Source organism: Heloderma suspectum, chromosome 7 (assembly GCF_057233095.1).
Source record: "Heloderma suspectum isolate Gila_16-S chromosome 7, 16-S_ref, whole genome shotgun sequence".
Classification (NCBI taxonomy): Eukaryota; Metazoa; Chordata; class Lepidosauria; order Squamata; family Helodermatidae; genus Heloderma; species Heloderma suspectum.
Genome location: NC_139464.1, coordinates 10,152,409 through 10,166,432, shown reverse-complemented (window position 1 = coordinate 10,166,432; position 14,024 = coordinate 10,152,409). Strand labels below are relative to the sequence as shown.

The window sequence follows — 14,024 nt, the reverse complement described above, 5'->3', positions numbered from 1 at the left end:
TTCGCCAGCAACTGGTGTACATAGGCTCACTGCCTCTGGTACTGGAGGTAGCACATAGCCCTCAAGACTAGTAGCCACTGATAGCCTTTTCCTCCAGGAATTTGTCTAACCCCCTTTCAAAGCCATCCAAATGGGTGGCCATCACTACATCCTGTGGTAGCGAATTCCATAGTTTAACTCTGCACTGTATGGAGAAGTCCTCCCTTTTATCTGTCCTGAATCTCCCACCAATCATCTTCATAGGATGACCTTGGGTTCTACTATTTTGAGAAAGGGAGAAAGATGTCTCCCTATCCACATTCTCCACACCATGCATAATTTTGTAGATGTGACCTCATTTGTCCTCTTATTTTTGGTGATGCATAAGTAGCCAGAAAGGGAAAACTTATTTTCAATTCTATTGAGCCAGAGAAAGGGAATATTTTTTTAAGAGACTGGCATTTTTATTCTTGGGTTTTCTTCACAGTGGTGGCCAGGGGTGATAATCATTAGAAACTGGCTTGCACACCCTTCTGACCTGGCAAGCCAAATGCAACCCACCACCTGTGTATTGACTTCTTTCTGCCTGAAGCTTGCAGGCTACGAAACTGGGATAATTATTGAGCTCCAAGTGGCCCACCATAGACAACTGTCAAGTTGCGTTTGGCTTGTTCCAGTATGGTGCAGCAGTTAGAGCAGAGGTGGGCAACTTGTGGTCCTCCAGATATTTTGGATGACAGTTCCCAGCAATCCTGACCATTGGCTATGCTGGCTGGGCTTCTAGAAGAGTGGGATACTGGACTAGATAGACCTGTGTTCTGATCCAACAGGGCTCTTCTTATGTTCTTAATGTGGAAAATAAATGTCTCTGGGTTGTTTTTTTTCAGGTTCTATGCTGCTGAAATCATTTGTGGCTTGCAATTCCTTCATTCCAAAGGAATTGTATACAGGTAGGACTTTCATTCTAAACCAGAAAGTTTGTGTGTGTATTCCAATTTCTGGGGTTTATTTTCAAATAGATGTGCATAGGATCAGAGTGCCAGAAATTCTCTGAGAATTATAAGGTGGAATGACTGTCTGTCCCAAAAGAAAAGGGTGGAGAATAACCTAGATGCATACAACAAAATAAACATTGAGATGCTGGATGTATCCAATGTATTACGGTTAGGACATCCACATTAATATTCATAAGCAGACTGTACAAAAGTTACAGAAAAGCACTGCAGTTGCAGAATTATAATTGCAGAATTGTCAGTCCATTTGGGAAGCCAGACCAATGAAGTCTGTTTCATCTTTACTTATTAAAGGAGCATCTGAGGGGCCATAGGATATTTCAGATTCCTGGATCTGAAGTCGGAGACAGTGCTCTGACCATGGATCCAGGAATCCGTGCTCCAACCCACCTCCCCCTCCCCCTCACAGCCAGTGCAGAAAGAACCATGCCGGCTGCGTCTCCAAGGTCGGGAATGCAAACTCAGAGGGGGTAAAGCGGGCGTTGCTGTGGGCGGAGAGGGGAGGGGACTGGAGAGGCCAGGATACAAGCTATCCCCAGGCATCTCCAGCCTCCTTCCCTTCCTCTCCAAAGCGCCCCAGCTAGATGGGCAAAAAAGCCCATCCAGCAAAAATGCAGAGCAGGAAGATCAGGGAGGAGAAGATCACCTCCGCTGCTCCTCCCACTCTGCATTGGATGACCATAAGCCTCTGAGCCCTTTCCTCCAGCTTGAAGCACATGGGCGATATCAAAATGGTGCACGCCGACACACAGCAGTGAGGTAGCTGGCCCAGGGCAAGGGAGAAGACGGCAATGGAGCGGACTCTTATGAGAAAGCGTGTGCTCTTCGCAGTGCCTGGTGACGTGAGCCCCCTGGAGTTGCATTGCAACGTGCTTCTTCACCTGCCTCTCACTCTGGCCCAGACAAAGGTGGTGGTAAGAAAGAGGAGCAGGAGATGCCAGGGCCTCCTTGCTCCCTGGCTCTCTGCCTGTCAAACAAGCAAGTGGTAGCGATGATGAGAAAGAGAGTGAGGAGCAATAGCAACTCGTGACAATGGCGTAAGAAGGTAGATTCACTAAGGAAGGGGGCCCATTGAGGGTGTCTTGCCCAAGGACCCTTCAAAACCCGGCCGGGGCTGTAAAGAATAATGACAAAATTCACAGATTTTATGAAGTGCAGTGTTATTTACACAAATATGATGTGAGAATTGGCCCTACCTAGTACATGTGGCAATATCCCATAGATGAAACTTCCCCAACCTGGTGTCCTTCAGATGTGTTGGACTAAACCTCCCATCATCCCTCAGCCAGCATGGCCATTGGCCACGGGAGTTGTCATCCAAGACATCTGGAGGACACCAGATTGGGGAAAGGCTGCCATAGATTATGTAACATGTTGTGTTTGAAGAGAAGAGCGTTTTCAAAGAAGATACCTAACCTGCTCCTATCTTGCAGAGACCTCAAGCTTGATAATGTTCTCTTAGACAAGGAAGGGCATATCAAGATTGCCGATTTTGGGATGTGCAAAGAAAACATGTATGGGGATGCCAAGACAAGCACGTTCTGTGGAACCCCCGACTATATTGCACCTGAGGTAGGTGTGACATTATTGCTCACGATGTCTCTTGGCTATTAGTCATGATAGCCAATGGAAACTCCACAGCTAGAGGAAGCTAGAGGAATTCCCACCTTCAATATCAGATGCTGGAAGTGTGATGAACTTGGCTTTGCCTGGGGATTCTCTGAGATGTGATTTCTGTATGTTGCTGGCCCTAGATTTCTGTATGTAGCTGGCCCTGGTGGGCAATTTGTGGCCCTCCGGATAATTTTGATCTACAATTGTAGGGCATTGTTTATCAGAATCCTTAACCATCAGCTATGCTGGCCAGGGCTGATCAGAGTTGTAGGCCAAAACATCTAGAGGACCACAAGTTGCCCACCCCTGACCTAAATTAACTGATTTCCCCAGTGCAAAGTGTCATCTAAGGATTTGTGTGTTCTGTCTTGCAATATAGACTCTCAGAAATTCTGCAGTATAAACACTCAACAATTCTTTAAGAGGAACTACTCTGAGATCAGGCTTTTCTTTCCACCTTTTACTTCAAAATATTTAACAATCTGTACACGCTAACAAGATATGGAATGAGAACATAGAACATATACAAAAAATACCATGTGTTTGTAACAAGGAAAACGCATTTTGAAAACTTCCTAAAAATTGTTTTGGGAGCACACCTTGCTTAAAAACAAAAGGGTAAAATGGCTTCCCCATATGACTTTTCTGAGCTGACCCAACAGGAGAAGAAGAGGACACATGTTCTCATCCTGAAATCTCTGCTCTTGTCCCTAATGTTTACATGCATCCTTTTGAGCAGGTACGTGTAATGCTTAATAAAGAAAGGAATTTAAGCTCATCGGTCTTTAACAATGAACTATTATCTTTACCAAACATCCCAGCTATGATATGGAAGTAATATGTTTCTTTCATTTCTTTGTCAGCACTGCTGAACAATAAATTTCCTTTAAGTTTTCAAAACAGAATACTTGATTTAAGGATTCTCCTTATGTCCTTAAATGGATGCCTGTTACTGGAGGCGCTTTTCCTGTATACTTAAGGAAACTCAGTATTATTTATTGACTACATTTTATATGCTGCCTTTCTGCCAAAGCACTGCAGGTGATTAACATTTTATAATAGTGGTTTACAATCTAAGGGACATGATACAAAAGGAGTACAGGGGGAGAATGGGGAAGGAAGAAGATCATAAGCAATTTCAGGTACCAAACCTTTCTTACGGCTACAGAATGACCAGGTGGAATGTTCACTGATAGAGGCAGCTGTGGGAAGGGAGGAATCATGTGACAGTTGGCCCCAGCCAAGATGATGGCGGAGTTCTCGCTGTCTCCCCTCTCTGTAATGCAGCCAAGTGCAATGGGTGTTGATGGAGGCTGTTCTGGGAGGGAAGGAGCCAAGTGACATTGGGGCCCCGTCTACTTGGCCCCACTTTCACCCTTCACTCTGTCGCAACTGCGCAGCATTTCAGCTTCGAATTAGCTTCTGCTGGGATACACTCGCGATTTACTGCAGGCTTCCCTAACAGACTCCGCCGTGCCCTTTTTTTGCCATTATACTTAAACGCGCAGCCCTGTAAGCATGGGAGCGCGACGCTTCAGTGGCTGTTTTGTACTTTAGGGGCTCTGTTGTGTCTGTCCGTCCCTCGTTAGGTAAAAAGTGGGTGTTCTGTGCTCCTTCATTTCCACGCCAACTGTTTGTCAGTTCCCTAGCCTGAGACTCTCGTGATGCTTCGCACTCACAAGCGTGAGTGGTACGTGCCTACCCATCACTCCAAAATGGTGGCAGGAGCGATGTTGGTCCTCCCTGAACACCCTCCCCCCTGGCCCTTGGGCACTGAGTCCAAAAGCAACCATTGCGAAGATACAAAGCTGCAAAAATGTGAAAAATTGTGATAAAAACACCTCTCTGTGCCTCTGTAACTGCACAGCTGCAAAGGGACGGGAAGTAAAGGGACATCACAGAGTGACGCAAGCACTATGCATTGCCTACAACATGTCCACTACAAAATGCGAAGTCAGTTTGAGGAAGGGACAGATGGTTCGCAACTGCAGGGAAACCCGCAGCAAACTAAAAATATCGCAGCAAAACGCCTCCTTGGAAATCCGCATTTTCCAGGAGAAAACCACAGATGGCTGCAAAGTGGCAACCTGTGTCGTCTGTCCTGGATGTCCTCAACTCGCAGCCTCCCTGGATTAAAAGGCTTGTGTAGATGGGGCCTTGGTCCCAGCCAGGCCAACGGAGGAGTTCTCACCTCTCTCTCTAATGCAACAAGCGTTGATGGAGGCAGCTGTGGGAAGGAGTCACATGACAGTTGACCCACCCGGGCTGGTGGGAGCGGGCCTCACTGTCTTACCTCTCCTTCTCAGGCAGCCAAGACCATTTGGGGAAGGGTTAAATGGCAGTTTGTCTCAGCCCAGCTGAGGCAGAGGGCCTCAAGAATCACCTCTCCCTCTAAGGCAGCCCAGCGGAATGGAATATTCTGCACTCGTAGTATGTTATGAAAACAGGGCCAGTTTAAGTCACAGGATTTTGCACATTTTGTTCTTTTCCCAAATTCATTTTTCAGGTTCATGGATGAGAAATCCTTCTTGGACCAATATCTATCTGCCTTCCCTTGGCATTTCGGAGCCAAGATTGTTGGGTGATATGGGTCCAGACATATCTGTGGACCTCTCAGCAGCTGTATAAATAATCTTCCCCTACCTGGTGCCTTCCAGATGGGTTGGACTACAACTCCCATCATCCCCATGACCAACATGGCCAATTGTGGAAGTTGTAATCCAACCCATCTGGAGGGCACCAGGTTGGGGAATGGTGCTATAAATCAATGCATTCTGTTAATATGTTCAATGAGGTTCAAGAGATGGCTTTGAAGTGGCCATTCTTTCCTTTCTAGTTGTTGCCAGAAACAGACATCCTTATTCCAAAAAGCTTCTCATGGATTAATTTAATTAATGGGCATTTATTTTAATTAAACTTTTATAAGATGTTGGCTTTATTGTTATTTTTTTAGTACCTTTTCTTTTTAAGAACTGTATAAACATCTGAGTCATTTTAAAAAAACATGACAGGCATTTTCCTAAATAAATCAATCAGTAAAGGCAACCAGATGATTCACCTGTGGAACTCTTTGCCACATTACTGACTTTGAAAAGGGATTTGCTGAATGAGTCATATATTGGTGGCTACAAGCTGCAATCTCCTTAAGCACAACCTTCATGTAGTTTCTGTCCTGCAGGGAACTCAAAAAAAGGAGCAGGGAAGAATGTGTCACCATCACGCTCAGCCTGTGAACTTGTGTGTGGACCAAGGGACAGGTTGTGAGTGGTGGTCATGATCCTTTTGCCAACCATGCAGGGGCTACATGCTATACTTAACGCGAGGATACGCTGTAGTGCAGTCATAGAGCACATGCAGAGGGTCCCAGGACTAAGCTCTGCCCTCTGTATAGAAAACTGCTTCCAATCAGAACTGGAAATACTGGGCTAGGTGGACCAATGGGCTGGCTCAGCATAAGAAGGCAGGTTCTCCTGTTTCAGCTTCCCCGTTCCTTCATGTCTCTACCCTCTTTCCTCGACAGATTCTGCTGGGGCAAAAATACAACACGTCTGTTGACTGGTGGTCCTTTGGTGTCCTTCTGTACGAGATGTTGATTGGCCAGTCTCCCTTCCACGGCCAGAACGAAGAGGAGCTCTTCCAGTCGATCCGCATGGACAGCCCGTTCTATCCTCGCTGCCTGGACAAGGATGCAAGGGACCTCTTAGTGAAGGTGAGGTCAAGGGCAGGGATGGATTGGTTCGAGCAGCATCGCTTTCTGATTATTTCTCCACAGCTGACCATTGGCGACATTCATGGGGGCTAGTGGGAATTGTAGTCCAAAACATCTGGAGGGCACCAGGTTGGGGGAACACGTTAGATCAGGGGTCCTCAACGTGGCAGCCACGGGGACCTCCAGTGACATCCATAAAACTCTCCCCTCCCTGTCCCCTTCAGAAAAATTGTTTTAAGAAAACCCATGGGAAAGGTTAGGGCAGTCTTCTTTCTCTCCTTTTCTAGCTTCTAGCCTTGCTTTTTCTCTCCCCTCTCCCCTTTGCCTTGCTAGTTCCACCTCCTCTTTAGCTCTCTTTTGGCTAGCCAGGCCCACACAACAGCCAGTATGTGACTAGCCACATCTTCCCTGGGAGCCACTTTGTGCTAGTGCTCACAGCAGTTCCTCAAATCCCCAAATGTGCCCACGGGTCCCAAAAACTTGGGGATCCCTGCATGAGATACCTTATTGAATTGGACCACTGCTGTGAACCTCTGCATGCTGTTTCATGTAGCCTTCTGTCGATTTCCAGCTTTTTGTAAGAGAACCAGAGAGGAGGCTGGGAGCCAAAGGGAGCATCCGCCACCATGCCTTCTTCCAAGAAATCAACTGGGAAGCAGTGGAAGAAAGAGCCGTAGAGCCGCCTTTCAAACCCAGAGTGGTGAGAAGAACTAACCCTGACTTTGTTCCCTTTCCACGTTCTTTGCTCCTCTGCAAAGCTAACAGAGCAAATGGCAGGACATCAGGACGATGTTGCCACACAATCCTTCACTGAGTGTTGAGCTTTCTTGAGGACGAGGCTGACTGATATTTAGCCATGCTTCGAACGACTTAAAAACACAAAATGCTTCAAAACAGGGTTAGATAGAACTCCGTCTGTTTGGGAGCACCTTCACAAGGAAGGGGAATATTTATGAATTTGTTTGTTTTTATTAATTATTACATTTATGTACCATACCTTCAACCACTGGGGTTCCCAGGGCAGTAAACAATGCAAAAGAAAATGTAACAATTATTATTATTAATGTTGTTGTTGTATTATTATTTACATTTTTATACCGCCCCATAGCTGAAGCTCTTTGGGCAGTTTACAAAGATTAAAAACATTAAAAACACAATATGCAAAATTTAAAAACATACAACAGACAGCATACACAGAGAAAACATATATCTGAAAATGACTTTGAGCAATCAGCCAAGCCATAAAATGAATCCAGGATCGATTAAAACTCATCACATGCTGCCAAATGCCTAGGAAGAGAGAAAAGTCTTGGCCTGGCACTGAAAGGATAGCAATGTTGGCACCAGGCAGGCCTCATCAGGGAGATCATTCCATAACTGGGAGGCCACCACCCAGAAGACCCTCTCCCTTGTTGCTGTTTAGACTGCAATCCAATGGTTCCTGAGAGGAGGTCCCAGGAGGCCATTGGATGTAGCAAATTTCCTCTCCGCCCACAGAGAGGGAGATCCATGGTCAGAAAAAGAAGTCTGCCCTTTCAAGCATCTGTGCTCCAATGGTAGTGATGGCAAAAATCCTGCTGGGAAACAAAGCAGGTAGAAGTGGGCACATGATTTCCCAGCAGACATATGCTCTTTCCAGCCCGCCAGGAGGAGCACAATTCTGCAGGGAAAGAGGGTGTGTGATCCTCACACACCCTGTTTCTCTTCAGAATTGCTGGAAATCCAGCAGTGCAGCCACAGCGGAGGCCGTGCTGTGGAGGCAGGGGGCCTGGTGGGGGCCTCCCGTTGCCCACCCCTGGTTTAGAGGTAAAGAAATCCTGGCTGGAGATGATGGGAGTTGTAGTCCAACATATCTGGAGGGCACCAAGTTGGGGAAGGCTGGGCTAGCCTGTGGACCCAGGATCTTGTTGGTAGAGCTCCCTACCTGTTCCTTACTCCAATTTCTCTCTCCCTCCGAAAGAAATCGCCAGGCGACTGCAGCAACTTCGACAAGGAATTTCTGAACGAGAAACCCCGGTTGTCGCTTGGAGACCGAACCCTCATCAACAGCATGGACCAAAACATGTTCAGCAATTTCTCTTTTACCAGCCCCATCATGGACAAGTTGCTATCCTGAGAAACGCCGAAGGAACTTGAAGATCCGGAGAGGGCTACAAAAACCGTGCCGCCAGTCCCCAAGTCCATTGAAGTCACACCCCTCTTCCGCTGGAGGCAGTGGCTTGCATCCAAAGGTGTCCTTCTGCTAGTGGAAAGCCTCTTCCACTCCCCAAAGGGCTGTTTCCAACCTACTGGAGGAACACTGCATGAGAATAGTGACGCACGCACGCACGCACACAAATCTGGAGAAGTTCTTCCTTTTGCACAAATTTTTGTGCAAGACTTTACACAAACTAAGGGCTGCTATCTTGGGTCAGCATCGTCGGGCCCTTGCTGGGACCTCACACTCCAGTAAGGGGCAGGGGTGGCCCTAGACTACCTGCCAGCAACAAGCACCCTAGGTGAACCATGTAACAGATGCCCCCACCCCTAAGCCCCAAGAGCAGATCTAGGCTGAGGTTTTTGGCAAACTGGGAAACATTTTGCCCCTATTTTCTGTTTAATGAAGAGGCAGTTCCCCCACCCCACCGGCCCCTGGCATCTTCGGAAGCCAAAATATTATCATTTGTAATAAAAAATGCCCAAAATGTTGGGTTATGTTTTTTTTAAACTAAACACTGTATCAGCACAGAGGGTCTGATAAAAGCAACAAAGGAGATGAGCACAGTCCTGGAAGAAGGGTCCTGGTTGCATTCTTGGGGTGACATGGCCAACAAGTTGCCCCCAGTCCCTAGGCTCAGCCCTTGGAGGGCAAAGGAAGCAGCTGCTGTTCAGGGGAAAGGGGCTATACCACTCCCTGCCTCCAACTGGGAGCAGCAGCAGAGCAGAAGGATATCCCATGTTGCCTGAAGGAGGACCGGGTCCAAAAAGCGGGTGAGGGGGCTCATTTAGCCCCACCATCCCCAGTTGGTCCCTCGCTCACCTCCACAGCCTCAGTCATACTCCCTCTGTACATGCATGGGAATTAAAATAATGACATCTTCAGGCTTCACCACATCAGGCCTTTTATCCCACAGCTTACCAGGGCTTCTGCTTCCGGATTCTTTGCAGGATTAAGCTAGGCTCCTTACATGGGCTGTTTGTCTTTCTTGGTGAGTTCTACATGTTTTATTTTACAGCCACTAGATGGCACTGCTGTTATAACACCATTACGGAAATACACAGCAAGTAAAATGCTTCATGAGCGCTTCCTAGAGAAGAACTGGACTTTCCCCGCACTTTACAGTGGCGGGATAAAGGTCATAAACTATGGGAGGGGCCCTGGAGGTTGATGATGTCATGTAAAGGACCTGCAAACTTCCGTGAGTAACCAATCTTGATTACACAATATAAGCCCCGTGTGGAGAAGCCCCTTTGTTATTTTATTTGGTTTTTTATTATTATTATTTGTATTTTTTCCTCTCGAATTTGGTGCCTCACTTAACTCGGCAGCCTAGTTCACGTATATGGACGGGCTGCCTCTGGTAAGGGGCCACTGCCAATCCCTGGACCCTCTTTGACCAGCTGCATCTCCTCTTCGCTCTTGCTGCCTATTCAACTTCCCTCTCTGAATGAGCAAGTAGTGAGAGAGCAAACAGGAGCAAAGATCCTTGACAGACCTTGTCTTGTCTCTGTCTTTGGGAGACGGTGATCTCCTCTCCCCCTGGGCCCCAGTAACTGGACACCAGCAGCAGTGCTGAGAAGGAGAATGTGAACCAGATCACATCTTGAGCATCTTCCCCAAGGACCTCCAGAACCTGGAACTGACACTGCACAAGCTCCTCTCAAGACCACTAGAGGGGTTTTTTTACATGCTACAGCCCGAATGCTCCTTATTCACCATGTTTCTCAGCCTGTAACACAACCCCTGGTACATTGCAGTGCGGTGCCACACTGTGAAAAGTCTTCCACTGGCACTTGTGCGAGAGGTCGCAGAAGGGCAAGCCAATTAAGATTTATCCTTCCCCTCATTGTTCGTTGGATCCGAGCCACTGTAGTTAACTTAATCATGGCTGTCCCAAGAGAAACACTCAAAAGTCAGGGGGGCTGTTACCCGGTCTCATCCTCTAGCAGATCCTTGATGTTTCCATTAGTCCCAGTGTACCTTCCTTGCCCTCCCAAGATCTTGCCTGTCACACAAGATCCTGTGCGATTTCTGACCTGTGCATAAGATCTCAATCCCGAACCCAGTTGCCCCTAAGCCAGGGACCTCCAGATGTGTTAGACTACAACTCCCACCATCTCCAGACAGCATGATTGTGAATGATAGGCATTGTAGTGGGGGAAGACTGCCCAAAGTCCATCTTCTGAGACCTGTGGTAGGCCACAACTGCAAAACAAGAGACTCATTGGCCCTGCCTTGCAATTGTCCTTTCCAGACAACCAGTTTTTAATTGCCCTAAAAGTGTTTCTCATTTCTTATGGGCGCATGAGTGTGCACACATACACACACACATGGTTCAATCCCTGGCATCTCCTGTTAAGGTGATGATGAAGATCTCTGCTTAAGACTTGGTAAAGACGCTACCAGTTAAAGCTTTTTTACACAAGGCACTCATCATTCCCTACTCATGGTTGTTTATGGGTTCTTCATACAACATCACGACCCTCCAGTTTTGCTTCTGTTTGTAAACAGCACTTTCTGCAAGTTTTTTTTTAGAGCAGGGGAAATAGGGTATTATTTCTGACAGCAAAAGAAAGCATGATGTCCTCTTGTGTATTTGCTCTATTCTGCTACACCACGCTGCCACCTAGAGGTTATGTAGGGGACAAGCAGGAAAGGAAACGCTCCTTGTGTAGTGCTCAGTTCTCAATTCTGAGATGAAACTGAAAGTAGATGCAGCAGATTAACAGCCTTGTGTAGCTGAAGCCCTCAGAGTAGACAACACAGCTGTAGATGGACAAATACTCTAACCTGGGTAGGAGGCAGCTTCTTATGTTCCTATATCCAACCATCTTCTGACATTGCACTTCAGTTCCAAGAAATATCACATTTCCCAGGTACTCAGACCACTATAATTTTGTACAAGGGGAAAATCCACTTCATGCCCCAGACTGTGATTGCTGCTGGCAGATGGAATGCAGTTGTTCCCTTATTGGATATTGTCTGTGCTGTGAATGGTGACAAGGAGCAAAATGACTCCCCTGCTGTTTTGTGAATCTTTTGCCTATGTATGTTGTTTAGATGTCTGTAGGCTGTGCACTTCCATTCTCCAGTGCAGGAGTGTACAACTAACCACACTTTTGGGGGGAGGGGAGAGAACAGCAAGGCTTTTTGCCAGATCTGTAACATGCAATCTGGCCGTTGGATCCAGATTTAGTCATACTCAGAGTAGAGCTACTGAAATCAGTGGAGCTTTAGTCAGGACTAATTGAACTCCCATAGATTTCAACAGCTCTGATCTAAGTCTGGATCTAATCCTTGATGCTTACCGCCTTGTTGGCTCTATCCAGTGACTGACTCTTCTGAAGACTTTTGTTTGTCTCCAGCCTAACGGAGAATTCTCAGTACCCATCACCAAACACCATTTCAGGGCTCCTTTCAGGAGGAGCCATGCCAGTTAAACTGAGGCCCAGCTCCAGATTTGAGGGTGCCCTTGTCAAATTGCCCTCCAAGAAGGCCCTCTTCTCAGTCCATAGACACCCTTCTACAACAGTGGAGCCGCAGCTACAGGGGGGGCCACTTCAGATTTCCCAGAATGCCCCGAAAGTGGTTAAATCATGGGTCTTATGGGAAATTTAAAATGGCAACTCAGAGGTACAGCAGGCCAAGGGCAGGTATCAGGCCAGGTGGCCTTGTGAGAGCATGTTGGGTGCTGACACCAGGCCTGGTTAAAGTGGTATGAAACTGATATAATCTACACTTGTTGGTTGGATAAGCTCTTTATCCCGTACAACTGAAAACAGAATTCACCAGTTGACAGTACTGGGGCCTGGTAAACCGGTGCAATGGGATATTTGTGAAATAGCTGTGCTGTGCATGTAGCTGCCTGGGTGAACCCACTGCACGGAGAAATCCATTGCTCTTTGGATTTGCAGGAACCCAAAGGAATCCCACCACCTGTGGGTCACAAAGTCCCAGGCAGATGGGCAGAGCACATCTACAGATCGGTTTTATACAGCCTTCCCCAAACTGGTGTCCTCCAGATGTGAGCTCATCCCTGCTTCAAATGTTCATAGAATCAGAGAATACTAGGGCTGGAAGGGGCCTACAAGGCCATCGAGTCCAACCCCCTGCTCAATGCAGGAATCTAAGTCAAAGCATGCCTGACAGATGGCTGTCCAGCTTCATCTTGAATGCCTCCAGTGTGGGAGAGCCCACCACCTCCCTAGGGAATTGGTTCCGTGTTTCCTTATCCATAAATATCACGAGCGGCCCTAAGGCAAACATGAGTTCTCAGCCCATTCACCCCATTCCGCACAACGGGGCTGACAATATTGACCCAACTTATTCTACTGTGGTCAACGTTGGGTGGCCCTCCTGCCCAGTCTCCATTGCGAAGGGCCCCAGACACAGCACTCAAATTCATATTGCACAGATTCTCCCCCCGCCCCCCCGGTCTTTGCAACATATGGGCGCACTGTCCTAATGGCCTTCTCCATCATAATGATGGACATTTTACTTGTCTATATATAAAGGATTCCCAGTGATGCTAATTGAACAGGTCTCCTGGTTCTGTCGTTTTTGCTTCGGTCAATAAAAGAGCTGTGTGTGCACATTCCTTGCACCGGGTTGCAGTGTTTAATTAGAATTGTTAATATGGATTTTTTTAAAAAAAATCTTTGTGAGGTTTGTACAGATTAATAAAAATGCTGCCTATGAAGATGTGTGCCAATGAGTTTCGGGGGAATGCTCATAGTACCCATGATGCAGGGTTGTGTGTTCTTAGGTTCAGCATTAGCTTTCGGCATGTTTGCTTCTGAAAGCAGGGATCCAGGGGAGGCACCCCCAACATTTCCCCCATGCATTTTTCAAACTGCACAGAGATGGAGGCACGTATTTGGCTCAGAGGGGTGGAGTCTGTTTTAGTTCATCTAGACCAGCAGTGATGTTTTGCTTTGCCTGGGTCTTACTCAGCATTAGGGCAAATTAAGGGACAAGCCAAAGGCAAGCCAATAAATGGGTAAAGGTCAAGCATAAGAGCTATCGATCCCGCAAGAGAGCAACTCAAGATAGGAGTAGTCAGGAAACAGGCAATGGTCAAAGGCGCAGTATTACCAAGCAAGTGGGTGGTTTCCAGAAGAAAGGACTGAGATGTAGCTGAGGTCTAAACACAGGTGAGCAGTAGGATACATGATGGAGGTGTACAAAATTATGCAGGGTATGCAGAATGTGGATAGGGAGACATTTTTCTCCCTCTCTCCTAATACTAGGACCCAAAGGGGTCATCCCATGAAGCTGATTGGCAGGAGATTCAGGATGAATAAAATGAAGGATTCCTTCACACAACGCATAGTTAAACTATGGAATTCACCTCCACAAGATGCAGTGATGGCCACCGGTTTGGATGTCTTTAAAACGGTATTGGACAAACTCATGAAGGCTAACCCATGTTACTCCCAACAGATGATCAGGCACTCTGCACCTTGCCATGGCTTGTTTCTTCCCCCTTAGCCCTCCCACACTATCCCAG

At 47.0% G+C, this 14,024-nt stretch overlaps 1 protein-coding gene across 3 annotated transcripts in view; it reads left to right on the top strand.

Moving 5' to 3' along the window:
• The window catches only part of PRKCQ (protein kinase C theta), a 61,712-nt gene extending 52,689 nt beyond the window's left edge, over positions 1-9,023 (top strand). For all 3 annotated transcript variants that reach the window (XM_084809071.1, XM_084809073.1, XM_084809072.1), the window contains 5 exons: positions 867-929; positions 2,426-2,564; positions 6,127-6,315; positions 6,887-7,015; positions 8,276-9,023. In XM_084809071.1, the coding sequence (XP_084665197.1) occupies positions 867-929; positions 2,426-2,564; positions 6,127-6,315; positions 6,887-7,015; positions 8,276-8,431 (676 nt within the window). In that variant the 3' untranslated portion in view covers positions 8,432-9,023. The remainder of the gene's footprint in view (positions 1-866; positions 930-2,425; positions 2,565-6,126; positions 6,316-6,886; positions 7,016-8,275) is intronic.
• The last annotated feature ends 5,001 nt before the right edge of the window (positions 9,024-14,024 follow it).